This window comes from Rhinolophus sinicus, chromosome 1 (genome assembly GCF_057876585.1).
Source record: "Rhinolophus sinicus isolate RSI-liver-muscle chromosome 1, RSI-T2T, whole genome shotgun sequence".
NCBI lineage: Eukaryota > Metazoa > Chordata > Mammalia > Chiroptera > Rhinolophidae > Rhinolophus > Rhinolophus sinicus.
In genome coordinates, this window is record NC_142501.1 from 73070128 (window position 1) to 73088161 (window position 18034).

Genomic DNA, 18034 nt, shown 5'->3' on the forward strand with positions numbered 1-18034 from the left:
CCACCTGAGCCAACAGCAGGTCCTACAATTTTTTAATAGCTAAAAACCTGTAATTGTCCCATCAGTACATTTCTAAGAAGAAATGTCCCCCACACTAATACAGCCCTAATACCCGCTTTTGAAAGTGGCGTTAGTCATTTTATCTGGTTCGCATTTCAGCAAATTCAGTTAAGTCACTTCAGTTCTGAATTCCTGGGTTATATTAAAATATAGCAGATGGGAGTGTATGGGCCTTGAGGGCGTAAATTTTTTACGTGGTTACTGTTCATTCAAGACCAAGGAGAACAGGTTGGGACCATTTTAAAAAGGCTTTTTTCGGAGGAAGCCTCAAGCATTATCCGTCTTTTCCCCCGGCGGCCCCTGGGGGCATACATTTCGGGGTGACCTTTTTGATCCTGGAGGAAGGGGGTGCCGGTCTTTTGTCTTCAGGAGAGATGCATGTCTGGACTCCAGCCTGAGAGCCCCAAACCTTGTACCTGGAGCCGGATGATGGTTTCGCCCGGGTCTCTTAAGAGGGGGTCGCGGGGATCTCGGGGCGCCACAGTGGATCTTGTGGTCGGCGGGCCGCCTCGGCTGCTTGGGCCTCCGACCTCCGCTACGCGGCTCCAGAGCTTTGTTCTCGCTTCCGAGCGGCCGCTAGGTTTCCCACCTTAATGACTCAGTTGGACCCCGGCCGGCGCACTCCTGGAGGAACCAGAGGCGCACATCTGCCTCAGGCCCTGGGCCCGCCCCCAGCAGCGGCGCCCACGCCCACAGCCTTCCGCCCGCCTGCCCCGGCGCAGTGCAGCAGAGCGCGCTCCCGCTCGGGGCCGGTCCGGCTCGCGCGCACGCGCGCAGGGACCCGCGCCCTCCAAGGAGGAGGCGGTCGCGTCGCCTCCGGCGGGGCTCGCGCTAGCCCTCGCGCTCGCCCTCCGCCTCACCCGAGCCCCGCGAGGGTGAAACGCTTTCTCCCGGCATGCAGCGGGAGGAGGGATTTAACACCAAGATGGCGGACGGCCCGGATGAGTACGATACTGAAGCAGGCTGCGTGCCTCTTCTCCATCCAGAGGTAAGGAACCGCGCCGAGCGCATTCCTCGCCCTCAGGCCCCGGGACCTTTGTTCCCCGGACTCGCGGAGGGCGGTGGCGTACGTGTGTGGAGTAGCGGAACGTGCCGAAGTTGGGGAGGGCGGGGAGGCAAAGCCAGGCCCGAGCGCGGCTGCGAGCGGATAACGGGGGAGGAGATAGCGGGGCGGGCCCGTCCGGGGCGGGCTCTGGGACGCAGTGTCTGGCGGTGCATGGAAGACAGAGGTGGAGATGTTGATGGTTCTGCTCTGTCGCCGCACTGCTCGCGGGTGCACGGACTGCGAGGGCCTGGTGCTGGTTTGGAACTGAAGCTTAAGTCTCTAGTCCTGCCCCAAGCTTCTCCGGGGCGAGGAGGAAGCCCATCTAGTTTGGATTTTTTCTCTACCTTCGCCAGGGTGAATGACGCTGTCTATTCACTCTGGGGGAGTGTAGGGTAAGGACACAGATTTTTGGGCAAAGTGATATCCTTTGCAGGTTATGCCATAGGCAGCCCCTCAGGCACCTTTTGTCGGATGTCTTGTTTGAGCATTTGTCCTTAAGCAGTTAAAAAGAGAGGTCAAAACTTTTGCTAATAGACCCACGCTCACATTAGCTCTTCAAAGTACCTTTTTGTTGTTTGTTTGTTTGTTTGTTTGTTTTTGGAGCCAGGGAGAATAGTGCAACATGTTTCCCATCACATGAGTATCTTCCCGTGTAAGTAAACAGTGCCGGGCCCCAGGATCAGTCACATAATGTACTTGCTTACCTCTAAGTTTATAGCTGAGCTAGTGCTAGTTCAGGCCTGGAAACAATTCTTGATGCACTTCTTGTTTTTAATGATCCACAGTGATGTGCGGATGGGCAGTGGCAAAACTTCCTGAAGAACCGCAGTTTTTATGAGGTTAAAGGAGGCAGACAATCTTTGTGTTGTAGTAGGGTGAACAAACATGGAAGTCTCTACCTGGCTATTTAACATTAGAATGATTCTGTTTATTTCTGGATTTTGATTTGTAGCATGCTTATATTATTTATTAAAATACAAATCAGGACAAGCACTTATCCATGTTATATATTAGTACTCAACTACCTTCTCCTTCATCACTGAAACAGATGAGAGAATTCCTTAGGGATATGCTTGGGACAGTCTCAATAGAAAAGGGTTCTTTGGATTTCTGGTAAACAGAACTGTACAGTAAGAATCACATTTTTTATTTTTTTTTAAACCAAAGTGGTAACATTTTCAGAACTGGAATTGGAGGCACCTGTCTTTTAGTTCACACTGAGGCCCTAAAAAAGGTCAAGAAATAAAGTAGTTTTCAGATGATGCATTGAAAATGTCATCAAGGAATATTTGTATTCATCTATTCCTGTGAAAGTATTTCAAATACTTAAATGTTGATTGTATGTGTATTTTAACATACTGTGCTCTCTTCATAAACTTTTGCTTTGTGAAATATTACATTGTTTGGTATTTTAAGAATTATTTTAGCTGGTAACAAATCTGAAGATTGCCTGTTGTAATGGAATGGTCTGTAGGCTTGAAGTTTAGAGACCAGTTTTCAGATTGGCGCTTAATAGGATATTACTAGAAAATTGACTTCATACTTAAAAGTGGAAGTTAGTATAAATGATATGTACCAATCCTTTTCACCCAACAAATACAAGGGCTGATTAGTTTAGGTGCTTTGCACCTTAAGCTTATCACTATAGGACTGAAGTCTTTCTGCATTTTTCCTGTGGTTAGTGTTGCATCTACACCTGGTGCAGAACTGGTATAGTTCTGCTTTCTTGCAGGGCATTCTTGGGCAAGCTACTTCTCTGAATTCTAGCCTGATCATTTATAATAGTGGGATGAAATAATAATAACTAATAGGCTATTGTGAGGATTAGTGAGATAATCTTTTCTTTTTTCTTGTAAAATAAGCACTGTTTTCAGTCTCCCTTGGAAAGAAGCTCATACTCTGCCTTGGTGAGCAAATAAAATAATAATACTTTTAATCCCCTTTTGGAGAGAACATAGATTTTTGGTCAGACAGATTTGGGTTCTAGTTCTGGATTTGTAGTAATTTAATTATCTAAATAACCTGAGACAAGTACTTAATCTCTTAAAGCCTCAATTTGTTCGTCAGAAAGTGGAGATGTTGCCTACCTAGTTCACTTGGCTGTAAGGGATTAGGTGAGACTATATGAGGTGTGATCAAACAATACAGTGAATGTTTAAATAAAAAAAAAATTATAGTAAAAGACACATAGCCATTAATCCCTCTCAAAATACTCCCCCTCGCTTCGAACACACTTATCCCATCATTCTTGCCACTTTCTGAAGCCGTTCTGGAAGTCCTCTTTTGTGAGTAGTGTCTTTAGTTGCTCTGTTGTGGCTGCCTCAATGTCCTGACTCATTTTGACTTTGGGGAAGAGCCAGAAGTTGCGTGGTGCCAGATTCGGTGAATAAGGTGGTCGAGGACACACCATAATGTTTTTATTTGACAGAAATTACCGTATACCAGAAGTGATGTGTTACACCGTGCATTGTCATGATGGAGGATGATTGATGGCACACTTTAAAACACACCTTCTCTCAACCGTAGCTCACACCCGACTGACTGCACCACACAAGTTGAAACATCACAGTTACTAAGGTTTGACGTGGTCCTTCCCATATTGAAGATCCCTGTCTTTCTGTTGGATGTGAGTTGGCAGCAGCAGTTACTGTATTTTGTGATCACAACGGAAAGACTCCATGTCACACATCACTTCTGGTATGGCAATTTCTGTCAAATATAATAAAAACATTATGGTGTGTCCTCATCCACCTTATTCACCAAATCTGGCACCGTTCGACTTCTGGCTCTTCCCCAAAGTCAAAATGACCTTGAAAGGTAAACGTTTTGAGTAGATTCAGGACATTGAGGCAGCCATAACAGAGCAACTAAAGACACTCATGAAAGCAGACTTCCAGAAAGTGGCAAGAATGATGGGATACATGTGTTCGTAACAAGAGGGAGTAATTTGAGGGGGATTAATGTGTCTTTTACTGTAATAATTTTTTTTCAATTTAAACAGTCACTGTAGTTTTTGATCACACTTTGTTCATGTTCAAGAACTGACACATTGTAGGTGCTCAGTTAATGTTACTTTTTCCTCTATCAGAGTAAGAAGGGACTGTTACACATTTAATTTGGTTTTGGTGAATGGTTTATAAACTTGTGTGAGTTTTAATTTAGTAGATTAGGACCTTGCAGGAACAAGTTTTATTTTACTCTTCATCTTCAAATTTAGCACTGTGTCACAAAAATAGTTACTCACTAAATATTTGTTGAATAGATGCATTGTTTGTAGGGTAAAGAAATTAGCCATTCCTTAAATTTTCTGTTAGTATGCAAACTGCTCACCTGTAAAACCTTTCTTAAGGGATTATGTAATTAGATGAACAATGACCTTCCCCCTCCCTTTTTTTTTTTTTACAGTGAACCCTTTTTAGAGGTATTCACTGTGAGAGAACCTTACTTTCTGATTAATGAAATAATCCATTTGTTCAGTCAGTCATTTAAACATTTATTTATCTTGCTTGGGTTAGGCACTGTGCTGGATGGACTCTTTAGACTTTGGAATTTTTGTGGTAAATTCACTGAGACACCATATAGGATACGGATTAAGAGATCCACGGCTTTGGTGACAAACTGAGAATGTACGTTCTGCCACTTACTATCATCGTGGTCAAATTACATTTTCTGCATTAGTACAGTTGGGTTAATAGTACCTATCTCTAGAGTTATTGTGAGTATTAAATAATGTTTATAAAGCAGTCAACGCTGATCTAGGCACATAGGCTGCCAAGCAAATCTAACCTACTAAAGTTCTTGACATGTAGTGAATACTGGTGCTTGGTACTGTTTCTTTGTTTTCTGATGAAATGGGTGATTATTCATTTTATCATAATGGAAGAAATTAGAGGCTGTTTGGAAAAGGATGAACTGATTATGAGGGGATTAGAGTGCTAATCCCAGGTTTGTGACTTTAGGCTAGTGGACATTTAACTACTCTTAGTTTCTTTGCTTTTAAGATAAAGAGGCTGGACCAGATGATCTCTTAAGATTTCCTCAGACTCTAATGTTCTGATTGAACGTTGTGATTTTTCAAGATCGATAGGCTTGAGCATCTACTTACTAGATGCATAGCACTGTGCTAGGTTGTATGGGTAGAGGAGAATAAATACGATAGCTTCTGCTCTCCAGAAGTTAATGATTTAGTTGGGAAGATACATGCATGTGAAACACTTAACAGAATCCCAATAAGTACTGAATTGAGTAGTGTAGCCCTTAAACTGGGTCAGATTCCTATCATCTAGAATGGCTAGAAGGAAGACTTCAGCGGAGAGATGGAGACCGTGTGTTGGTCTACAGGTTCAGCTGACTTGCTGTCCCCAGTCTTCCATTTCACCCACTGGTACGTCCTCAGCAAGCTGTCTCGGCTTTTTCCTAGAATGAGGCCGCAATACTCCCTTCTGCCAGAGTAGTATTACAGGGGCTCTCTGTTTCAGCGAGATCTGATTCAAAGCTTTGAACTAGATTGCCTAGATTATCTAGGGCTTTCATCTCTTGCTCGCTTCCTTTTTTTCTCAGTTTCAAAACTTTTACTATTGCCTTTTCTCTAGTTTCTCATTTTTTTTAATGGTCACATTTTTTGCTTTACATTAATTTTGTCCACATTTATGTCTCATTTTTTTATTTAGAATATTAAACCGAAGTATTACTACGTCTCTTGTCTTCACAGATTTTATAAGCAATTTTGCCTTTTTCCATTACTATTGTTTTGCCCTATTGTGTAGAGATATATATGTGTATACATATAATAAATGAACTCATTTGCTTTCAGAAAGCAGATATAAAATTACTTTGAAAATTGTTTTTCTCATTCTGATTGGTTACTGGCACACTCTTACCTTTCAAAACAGCTTTCTGGCAGTCTTTAGGATCCCTTGCCTATCAGTAAAATGCTGTAGGTCATTTAAATGTCATTTAGATTCATAAATGATATACCTTAAGCAGAGTACCCAGTGCGTCAGTATATATAAAATGAAGATACAACTAATTGGTTACCTCATGGATTGGGGCAAAGCCAAAGTTGAAAATTACTGACCTGTGGAACCAAAAAATTATATTTGGTTGCAAGAAATACCATTTTACTGTTTCAATTTATTTGTTTTATTTTGCTCACTATTTTTTATTGAATTTGAGATAATTATCCCAAAATTATTTATTAAGAGTGGACTGTAGAGTGGGTAGATGTCAGAGCAGATAAGTTAAAAGTATGAATGCGAGTGTATTGCTGATTGAGTTCAAATCCTCGTTCTGCTGCTTACCAGCTGTGTGGTCCTGGGCATGTTATTGAACTGTGTGCTAATTTTCCAGACTAAAATGGGGATATAATAGCACCCGCCTCATGAGGTTGTAAAGATTAAATGAGATAATATCTACAAAGTTCTGTGTCTGGCACTTAGTAACGCAGTAAATGTTAGCTGTTGATATTGTGGTGAGAAGTTAGTAATATCTCAAGCAATAGTAATACATATATATACATACATATATGTATATATATGTATATATTAGATATGTAGACAACTAAGTAGCTAAGATAATTAAAATCAGTCGTCTGGGTATTGAGGAGAGGATGGGCAAAGGACTCTTTATTACAAGCCTATTTTGCACTGTTTTCTTAAAGATGTGTGCTATGATTTGAGAAGTGTTTATTGAGCATCTAAGTATGGTCTTGACACTTTGTTAGGCTATAAAGTAATGGGGAATACAGAACAGGGCATTGCAGAATAACAAAAGATTAACTGTAGGCCTACAGATCCCTCAGGATAGATAAAGGTGAGTATGTGTGTGTGAGTACATGCACATTTTGTTAAAAATTTAAAAATGTACATGGACCTCTTTTCCTCCAGAGTATCCTAAGAGTATGTTAGGGTGGTTAGGGTTAGCTAGTCAGTTAAGGGGGTCTTGATGTAATGTGTTTTTAACAGAATCCCCACCAACCACATTATCCAAAAACGTGTTATTTCAATATCAAGGTTATGTGCAATTCTCTTTCAAAGCATCATCTAGATTGTATTACAGATGAGTAATTCAAGAATAAAATATCAAATACTTTAAACTTCCAACTTTGAAAAATTGAGTCAGGGCAATGTTATATTTATAAAATATGCAAGTAAAATTTTTACCCAGTGTAATAAGTGTTCAATCATCAGATAATATCTTCTACTAAAAACTCTTTAAAGTAAAGCTACAGGCAGCTAATTTAAAAGTACAGTGACATTTCAGCCTTCTGTAAATGAGAAACTGTGAAGAACTTAATTTCTCGAGTTACAGAGGGTTAAACAGAGTATTTTTCAATTTTGTATCAAACGTTGAAAATTTGCCAAATGAATTATTCCATTTTCTAGGATTAATACATACTAAATATGATAGAATCTTTCTTTGGTAAATCAGAAAATATAGTGTCTTAAGCTCATCTTTTTGATTAGCAATGATTATTGTTGAGGACATGGAGATGATAGGGCTAAATGTACCTGAAGGATTTTTTGTTTTTATTTTGGTATATATGTCAAATAGCTTGTGTGTTTTTTAAATCAGTTGTTGTATACTAGAAAAAAATCAAGTGAAAAATAATAACTACTGATTGAGATGTTACTATACTAAACCTTTATTCAGTTTTTAAAAATAAGTTTCTGATTATGAACATTTGTTAATTTATGCAGGATTTAATGAGGGATGAACAGAACTGGTGACCAAAACTATGCCCATTCTCATGAAAATAAAGAAAATAAAATAAACCATTCTGTGAGCTGAAGACCGAAGTCACTAGTGTTAGAATTCTTAGGTTTCAAATATTTCCAACCCATTTAAAACTTACTGGCTCACCCACATTCAGGATGCCAGAGGTGCAGTAGAATTTAAGGATAACTGGAACCTGAGCTGAGAATGTCACTAAGACTCTCGTCTATCTCTCCTCATCTTTGCCTTTTTACTACATTTTCTCCTAGTGTAGAGTAGCTTTTTCTTCCATGTAGTGGGGATATGGATGCCAGCATATTTTTTGCCGTACATCTCAAATCTCAACCATTAGAGAGGGTCTACATATCTTCCTTATTTCACACTGAAAAGTAGCATGGGGTGTCCTGATTTAGGTTACGTGCTCACCCCTGTGGTCATGGGAGAGGCACTGTAATTGGCCAAGATCTCATGGAGTTAGGATAGGACAGTTTCCTTAAAGAAGGACTCTATCAGGCAAAACTATTTGTGTCCTCTATACTCTTATGTGAAGAATTGTTTATTTGCTTTAATTACATTGAACTCACTCTTAACACTATATGCTCTAGTTGAGCTACTGAATAATATTCTATATGAATAATCTAGATCAGGGGTTGGGAAACTTACTCCATAAAGGCCAGATAGTAAATACTATTTTCAAGTTTGTGGGCCATATAGTCTCTGGAGCAGCTACTCTGTGGTAGTTGTATGAAAACAGCCATATAGACAACATGAATTGGTGTACTGTGTTCCAATAAAACTTCATATATAAAATCAGGTGGTGGGTCAGATTTGATTTGTGGGCTGTATTTGCCAGCCTCTGATCTAGACAGTACCTAGAAACGCCAAGAAATTTATATTAAAATATGTGGTATTTCAATGCATTGAATCTCATTAATCACTAGTGTGCAATAACTTCATCAGAACTGGATTTGTGTGAGAGATGGGTTAGGTGAATTAAGAACGTGTGTGTGTGTGTGTGTGTGTGTGTATGTATGTGTTAGTGTTACAATCTTGGAGAATGTTGTTAGACTACACATACACATCTCTCAAAGTTTCTAATTTAGTATGTGGATTTGTGGTTTGTATATTTTGAAAATGTTCTAGAGGTGATTCTGACAAACACTCCCACATTCTGATATGCGCGTGACATGTAGGAAAAGTTTTATTACAGGAGGAGAAAGGAAGCTAATTTGATATTTAATGTATGAAGCATTGTATTGTATGCTTTTCATGTTATCTCTTCAATCTGATAGTTAATAAATGGTAATTGCTAAAACTTACCAAATTATAACCATGAACTAGACACTATCCTAAATAGTTTTACACATATATTCATTTTTCAATTCTCATACCTTTTTTTATACCTGTTTTACAAGGAGGCTATTGAGGTATAGAGAAGGTAAGTTGCTGGTAAGTGGCGGAACTGAATTTGAATCCAGGTTCAAACTGCTAACATGCAGTTGCCTCTTTTTTATAGCGCAGCACAATGCGATAGTGATGATATAGAGTAGTTATAGAGTTGATTGAATATCGTTTGCCAGCTACTGGCTAGCTGTGGTTGCGAATATCCTCATTCACTTAAAAATTTAAAAAAAATTTTTTTAGTAGGCTTTATGTTTTAGAGTAGTTTTAGGTTCACAGCAAAATTGAGCAGAAAGTCCAGAGATTTCCCATTTACCCGCTGTCCCCACATACTCACAACGTCCCCCACTATCAACATCCTGCATCAGAGTAGTGCATTTTTTACAGTTGATGAACCCACATTGATTGACGCATTGTTTTCACCCAAAGTCCATACTTTACAGTAGGGTTCACTTTTAGGACACAGAGATCTGTCATATTGCTTTTGTGTACCCACACTAATCTCAACGCCTTTGTGTACCCATACTAATCTACTCTTCATTCCTATAATTTTGTAATTTTAAGAATGTTTTTTAAGTGGGATCATGTAATGTGTAACCTTTTGGGATTGGCTTTTTTCATTCAGCATAATTCTCTGGAAATTCATCCAGGTTGTAATGTGTATCAGTAGTTCATTCCTTTTTATTACTGGGTAGTATGTTGATGTACGACTGTTTATTTAACCATTTACCCATTGATGGACATGTGGGTTGTTTACAGTTTTGGGTCATTATAAATAAAGTTGCTTTAACTATTTGTGTATAGGTCTTTGTGTAAACATAAGTTTTTATTTTTCTGGGATAAATGCCCAGAAAAGTGCAGTTATTGGGTCATATGGTACTTGTATGTTAATGTTTTTTAAGAAACTGTCAAGCTGTTTGCCATAGTGGCTGTATGTTTTACATTCCAATCAGAAATATGTGAGTGATCTGATCTCTGTATCCTTACCAGCATTTTTAATCTTAGCTCTTAGCCCATTTTAATAAGTATGTGATGATAAATCATTGTGGCATTTCCCTGATAGCTAATGATGCTCACTATTATTTCATGTGCTTATTTGCCATCTGTATATGCTCTTGGGTGAAATGTCTCTTTGTGTCTGTCTTAGTTTGCTGGGGCTGCTGTAGCAAAATACCACAGATTGGGTGGCTTGAATAACGGAACGTTATTTTCTCACAGTTCTTGAGACTAGAAGTCTGAGATCAAGGTATTGACAGGTTTAGTTTCTTCTGAGACCTCACTCTTTGCCTGACAGGTGGCCGCCCTATTGTTGTGTCCTCACTTGGTTTCTCCTTTGTGCACTTGTGCTCTTAGTGTTACGAGTCTAGGTTTTCTCTTCCTTTAAGGTCACCAGTCATTGACACTGGATTAGGGTCCACCTTGATGGCCTCATTTTAGGTTAACCCCTTCTTTAAAGGGCCTAGCTTCAAATACAGGCACATTCCGAGGTACTGGGAGTTGGGACTTCAATGTATTTTTGGGGGGACATAGTTCAGCTTATAACAGTGTCTTTTGCCAATTTTTTAAATTGATTGTTTTACTGTTGAGTTTTTCTTTCTTTCTTAGTAGGGAGAGACTTTATTTGAAATGATTATTGCAAGAGACGAAAGAACTATTGCAGTAGGGAGAGGGAAGCTTTTGCCCTAGGAGAATGCTCTGACCATAACATTTACACGTGTCTCCATCATTAGGCAAAAAGAGTTTTCCTTTCATAGGGAGGAGTAAACAGGGCTAGAAAGAACTGGGTGTGAGGAATTGGAATGACCAGCAGTGGCATGATAGGACAGTAGGTCAGAATGTTTTACCCTGAAGCCAGCCTATTTTCAGGAGGGCTTGTGAAGGAGGGGTTGTGTGCTGGCTTTACTGTTGAGTTTTGAAAGTTTTTTATTTGGTTGGTGCAAAAGTAATTGTGGTTTAAAAGGTTAAAAATAATTGCAAAATCCACAGTTACTTTTGCAACAACCTAATATATCCCAGACACCAGTCCTTTGTTGTGGTTTGCAAATATTTTCTCCCAGTCTGTAGCTTGTTTTCCGTACTTACAAAAGGATCGTTCTGGGATCATAAGTTTAAATTTTGATGAAGTCCAATTTTTTAATACACACACACACACACACACACACACACACACACACACGGTGCCAAAAAAAAATGTATACACATTTTAAGAAAGGAAATCTGTATTAAAATTGTAATACTCAATTATACCAATAACAAAAGATGAATACAAGTCACATTTGACTTTTGCAATTACAAGAGGTGCTCAAAGTGGTTACCATCAGCGTCCAGACACTTCTGATCACAGTGAACTACTAGAGCAACGTTGACCAAAGTGTCCATTTGCATACATTTTTTTTGGCACCCAGTGTGTGTGTGTGTGTGTGTGTGTGTGTGTGTGTGTAAGTGTGTGTAATGGTTTTTGTGTCAAGTCAGATCTTTTTGCCAAAATCCCAAACATTTTCTCCCTTTTGTTTTTTATAGTTTATAATTTTACATGTAACGTTTAAGTTCAGATGTCAATATTGAGTTATTTTTATGTCAAGTGTGAGAATTAGCTTGAGGCTTGTTTGTTTATTTTCCTATAAGGTGTTCAATTGCTCCAACACCATTTATTGAAAAGCTTATCTTTCATCTGTTGAATTGTTTTTACATTGTTGTTGTCAAAAATTAGTTGAACATATTTGTATGTTTTTATTTGAGGTCTCTGTTCTTTTCGTTGATCTATGTGTCTATCCCTCAGCCAATACTATGCAATCTTCATCACTGTAGCTGTATAATAGGTCTTGAAATTGAGTAGACTGCTTATTCCTACCTTATTCATCTTGTTCACAATTATTTTAGCTCTTTTAGTTTCTCCCCATATAAATTTTAAAGTAACGTCTATGTCTACAAAAAATCTTGCTGGAATTCTGATAGGAATTGTGTTAAACTTGCATATCAATAAGGGGAGAATTGACATCTTAAAATGTTGCGACTTCCAATCCATGAATGTGGTATGTCGGTCTATTTATTTAGATCTTCCTTGATTTCTTTCATCAGCATTTTGTGGTTTTCATCATAAAAATACTGCATATGTTTGTTTACACTAATTTCTATCCTCTCATGCCCATTAAGGCATCTCTCCAGCAGTTCTCGATTCATACTCCTGCATCATCAGTTTTTGGGTCTCCCAGATAATTTCTACTAGCAATCATTTCTGCCATCCAAAAACAAAACAAAACTAAAATTATATTTTTCTTTGATCTCACTTCTGTTTTGTCTATTGTCCTATTTGTAGCAAAACTCAAGAGTTGCCTGTACTTGCTGTTCCCAATTCTTGTCCTTCCATCTTTTCTTTAATCAGTTTCAGTCTGGTATACATATGCCCCCACCTTGTCAAAGTAACACAATATCTATAATGCTAAATTCAGTGGTCCTTATCCTTCTTGACTTTTCAACAACACTGATATAGATGATCATCTGTCTTAATAGCTTTTTTCATTTTGCATCATGGAATTGCGTATCAAAACAAGATATAATTTGGTATCTATCAGATTCCTCCCAAATTAAGAAGTCTGGTAAATCCAAGTATAGTAAAAGGAAAACTCATGCATTTCTAGTGAGAATATAAGTTGGTACAATCACCTTAGAAAGCTGTTTAGTGGTAGTAAAGTTGAAGATACTCAGGTGTTTTTATCCAGAAGTTCCGCTACTAGGTGATTACCCTAGAGAAACTTCTGCAAATGATACTTTCATTAAGATTGTTCATTGTAGTATGGTTTATAGTAACAAAAAGTCTCTTAGAAGGGAAATGTGTGTGGTTTACATAATGGAATGTCATCCAGCAATTGCGTTGAATAAACTAGAACTTTATATGTATGAGCACAGATAAATCTCCAAAACATGTTAAGTGAAAAATACTAGGTATGAAAGGATAAGTACTTTATGATGTATTCGTGTATAATAGGATATTAAATGGGACTTTTCTTGTCATCTAGGCATTTTTCCTGGAGCTCATAGCTGAGGACAGTAGCTGACAGAGGATTCCTGCAGTATAAATAGTGGTGCTGAACTTGCTGGGAAATGGCCATGATTTGCCCTGGAACTCTGTTACTTCCAGCCTATACAAGAAAAAAGAGAGACTTTAATGGGAGGAAGTATTCTTTAAGAAATTGTCATCCCAAGAGGGAATGCTGTAGTGTTTATATTGTCCTCCATGTGGGTTGCAAACGATTCCTCAGGAACACTGGGACTTTTCAAGACAGAAGATGTTTCTTTGGTTAGATGCCTGCTAAGTCGCAAGAAAATAGTTAGGCCTCCCTGGCATACTGAGTGGAGCGTTAGAGAATCCTTGGAAAAGTGTGATAAGGGTCCCTTAGAGTTATTGAAGGCCCAAAGCCTGGGGCTGCTGCTTTACTGGGGAAGGATAAAGGTAAGAGATATAAAATAACGTTGCAATGGAGGAGCCAGAAACAAGAGCTTCCTCTGTGTGTCCAGTGATACTGAATTAACAGTGTTTCCATGGGCCACACACTTTAGAGGTTAGATGGGCTTGAACCACCTTGAAAGAAACTTAACAGAGAGTCGTCTGCTTTGCACAAGCAGCCCCAGGGTTATACCACTGGCACAGGGGCTGAGGAATTTTTGGAAGTGATCTGGAGAGTATCTCTTCTGCACCTGAGAATGTTAGAGAGGGAGGATCTGTCAAAGAAAACCTGAGCTGGACAGTAGATAAAGTGGTCAAAATGGATTTCATTTAGATATTTTTACAATAGGGAACTGAGCTCAATTCCAAACATAACAAGGACAATTGGGGATTTAAATAAACAAGCAGAGTGAAGGTCAATGGATGGAAAATACTAAGAGGAGACATCAAGGATAGGGGATTCTTGCTAAACCAATCTTACCAGAATTGAAGGCAGGCCAGGGTGATCACATATCAAGGATGGGAAATTCTCTCTAAACTGGCTTACTAGCAGGTTTCTTGTTAAAGCTGGACTGTGCAGTCCCAGTAAGGATGGGGACCAAGGTGGAGGCCTATTTGGAAAGAGAGCTCAGAGGAATTGGACTAAAGTTTGGTCATAAGAGAGTCTTTATTCCCATGGGATGAATTTCAGAATTCTCAAAATGCTTTCTATGAGAGAGCCAACAGTTAATATTGCCAGTGATTGAGATTTTGATAGCCGAGAGAAAATTACAACCTTATGAACTTGGTCCCTTTACTTCTCACTTTTCCAACTTTATTCCCATCCTATGGTAGGCAGAATACTGCCCCCCCCCCACACACACACACACAACCCCAGATATCAAGTCTTAATACCTGGAAATTTTACATGTTACAAGGGAAAAAGATTTTATGAGGGATGATAAAATTAAGGGTCTTGGGAAGATTATGCTGAATATCCAGGTGGACCCTAAATGCAATCACAGGTACCTCGGTTTTCGAACATCTCCGTTGATGAGCATTTCAGTTTATGAACGCCGTAAACCTGGAAGTAAATGCTTCGGAAGTCCAACATGTCGCGCAGCTTCCGCTGAGTGCAAGACCCTGAGGCCTAGCTGTTGGCTGTTTTCAAATGTTTCAGAACTCAAACGTTCTTCCTTTTCCGGAAAGGATTACGTTCGAAAACCGAGGTACCACTGTATTCTTATAAGAGGCAGGCAGAGGGAGATTTGAACACACAGAAGAGAAGGCCGTGTGAAACAAACCAGAGGGATTTGAAGATGCTGGCCTTGAGTATCGGAGTGAGGTCGCCACAAGCCAGGGAATGAATACCAGAAGCCCACCAGAGCTGGAAGAGGCAAGGAGTGGCTTCTCCCATAGAGCTTCCTGAGGGAGTGTGGCCCTGCTCCACTTTGTGACTTTGACACTTGATTTTGGACTCTGACCTCCAGAGCTATAAGATGATAAATTCCTGTTGTTTGTGGTAATCTATTATAGCAGCACAAGGAAACTAACACATGTACTGTAATAATTTGTTTGCATGGCAGTGGGAACACAGAGCAGGACAGTTAACTCTGCCTGAGGGGAAACAAGGATGGCTATGGTGACATTTGAATTGTAAATTGAAGGATCTGTAAAAGTTTTCCAAACCTGAGATGGAGTGTGCCTTCTGAATAGAATAGCTAACATGAGCAAAAAGATACTGAGATTTTTTAAAGTACATGACTTCTTGGAATGGCTGGTATACACATCAGATGCTTAGAAGGGAACAGTGGATACTAAAGCTGGAAAAAGTAAATTGGGGCCAGTTCATATGATTTTGTAGAATTGCTGAAATTTTCTCATTTTACCCTATCTGCATGATTTTAAGGATTTTAAGCAGGGGAGTGATTGGAACAGCAATGTGGACTGCAATGTGTTGAGAGAATATTATAGAGTCAAAACAGAAAAGGGGACTGATAAGGATTTGTTTTGAGAAAAGTATTAAGACTTGGTAACTAATTAGTTACACCTGAGATTTTGGGACCCTGAGTCAAGGTTGAATGGGTTGGACGTTTGCTGGTTGGAAATGCGTTTAGTAAATAGTACAGGAAGGAGGAAGAATATATTGAAGTGGTGAAGAGGAAAACATTATTAGATTATCTTTTAAAATTGCATATCTGACGTTACTTTCTTGCTCAAACAAAACTTCCTGCTTGATTCTCTGTTGCCCACTGGACTAGATGCCAAAAGTGCCTTTGTTTATTCTCAATTGGATCTCAAGATGGGATTTGTACATTTCTTTTAGGATTTTCAGTGTTTCTTTGCCATTTATATTTGCATTTTGGTAATTAAATTAAGTAATTTGCATGTGCACTTGATCTATATGGTTAAAAAAAGTAAAACAACTTGCAACTTCTAAAAGGTACTTCTTCAGAATGTTCCAGACATGGGGCATTCTGTGTCTGCTTTCTGAGCCTAGTTGGAAATGTGGCCAGTCCTTGAGTTAGGGCTGCTGGTATGAAGAGTTGGCTGTGTGTGGGAAGGGTCGGAGGGAGCGAAGGTGACTTCCATTATCAGTCCAACTAGGAAATATATTAAAAGAATGCTAGTCAGAATTCTATAGTTGGAGGATAAAAATGGGAATTAATCTTGTGAAATATGAAATTGGACATATTCTCTAATGCAAGGGTTGTGGTGGTCAAGTGGGCATTTACATCCAAATGCAGTGATTCATTCTTTGGGATGTGTTTGAATAAGGACAATTGAACAACTTTATAAGTAGTGGAGAAATAATAAAAGCATTGCCTTTTTAAAATGGACAAAAATATAAAGGACTAAGGATGTACTGTCATTATTATTATTATTGTTTTTACCAATATTGTGTTTGATGTTTTTGCCAATGCCATGGAAATGAAAGACTACACTTATTTGCAGATTTGATTTTATTCTTAGACTGTTCAAAGAGATCATCAAAAAAATCAAAGAGATTCTATTTTACCTTGTGTCCAGATACAAGATAAATCTGAACATTAGCAGTACTCTGCTATACTAGTTATAACCATCTCCAAATACAATGAAAATGGTTTATGTAGATCCCTGTCTGCATACAACATATCAGAATAACTCTCAGAGTTGTATAAATCGCCATTAACTACGTTTTGCTGCAGTAGCAACCCTATAATCTTAGTAGTTTAAATGTTAGTAGTTCAGCACACTTGCATTGTAGGTTGGATAGTGGCTGCTCTCGGACCTGGACTGGACATCTACTGTCTGGAACATTGCCAGTTTCCATGGCGGAGTGAGAGTGAGGAATTGCATACTGGCTTTTAAAACCTATTCTCTGAAAGCATCATGTCTCTACTGGTTAAAAACAAAAGTCAATCAATCACTTGGACACACTGAACTTTCAAGGGACCATGGACATACATTTCTACCATGTGCTTGGGAAGAGAGCTGGAAATATTTGATGGGTCGCACTAATGATTACAGTAGTATTTAAATATAAAAGTTAAGATCAAAAAAGTCCAAGAAGAAGATTAATGTATGTTATTATAGAACGTATGTTCCTTGAAGCATATTGCAAGCTAAAATACTTCTAAAAATGGAACAGAAATCTTTATTTAGATGAATATGAAAAAGATTAATATCTGAGCTTCTTCTATATACATAAAAGTCTGATTCAAAATTATTAAACCGATTTCAGGACTCAGAATAAAATGGCCAAAAAATAGGAACAGGAAATTCTCAAAAAAAAAAAAAAAAAAAGAATAGGAAAATATATTTAAAGTTGAAATTTCTGTTTAAATTAGGGGACAATTTAAAAATACCTAGTGCTGGTGAATTTATGGAAAAATGGTTAATCACATATTGGTGGGATTATAAACATAATCCCTTTGCAAAAAACAATTTAGATATTGTATCAAGAACCATAAAAATATTCATATCCTTTAAGAGTTCCTGTCCAGGAAGTTTACTGCAGTTAAAAAAAAAGAAATATTAAAGTATTTTTTAGTGAAGAATAATCCATCCATTTATTCTTTCATTTCATTTAAGGTCACTAATATTATGCCATGCTCTGTGTGTTCTAAGCACTGGGATACACAGATGATTAAAACAGGATTCTTGCCCTGCCATAGCGTATGGTCTAGTGGTGAAGAGAATGTTAGCGCAAGACAAAGAAGAATGTGCCTTGAGAAGTAACATGAGTTTAGTTAGGAAATATAAAAATAATATGAATGTTCAGTGATTGGGAAATGTTTTAGTATGTTTCAATATATCAGTTTAATTAAATATTTTGCAGTGGTTAAAAGCAATGTAGTACTTATAAAAATTATGTGTAATGGCATTAGGAAATATGAAAGGGAAGAATA

The 18034-nt window shown here is 38.5% G+C and overlaps 1 protein-coding gene across 3 annotated transcripts in view; it reads left to right on the top strand.

The window, feature by feature from the left end:
• Window positions 1-18034, top strand: part of ZDHHC17 (zDHHC palmitoyltransferase 17) — a 141869-nt gene that overhangs the window by 58032 nt on the left and 65803 nt on the right. The window contains exon 1 of one of the 3 annotated variants that reach the window (XM_088800928.1): window positions 774-1048. The exons of the other annotated variants lie outside the window; for them this stretch is intronic. Coding sequence (XP_088657054.1) covers window positions 956-1048 — 93 coding nt within the window. The 5' untranslated portion in view covers window positions 774-955. Of the gene's footprint in view, window positions 1-773; window positions 1049-18034 lie in introns of those variants that run through there. 3 annotated transcript variants of the gene reach the window in all.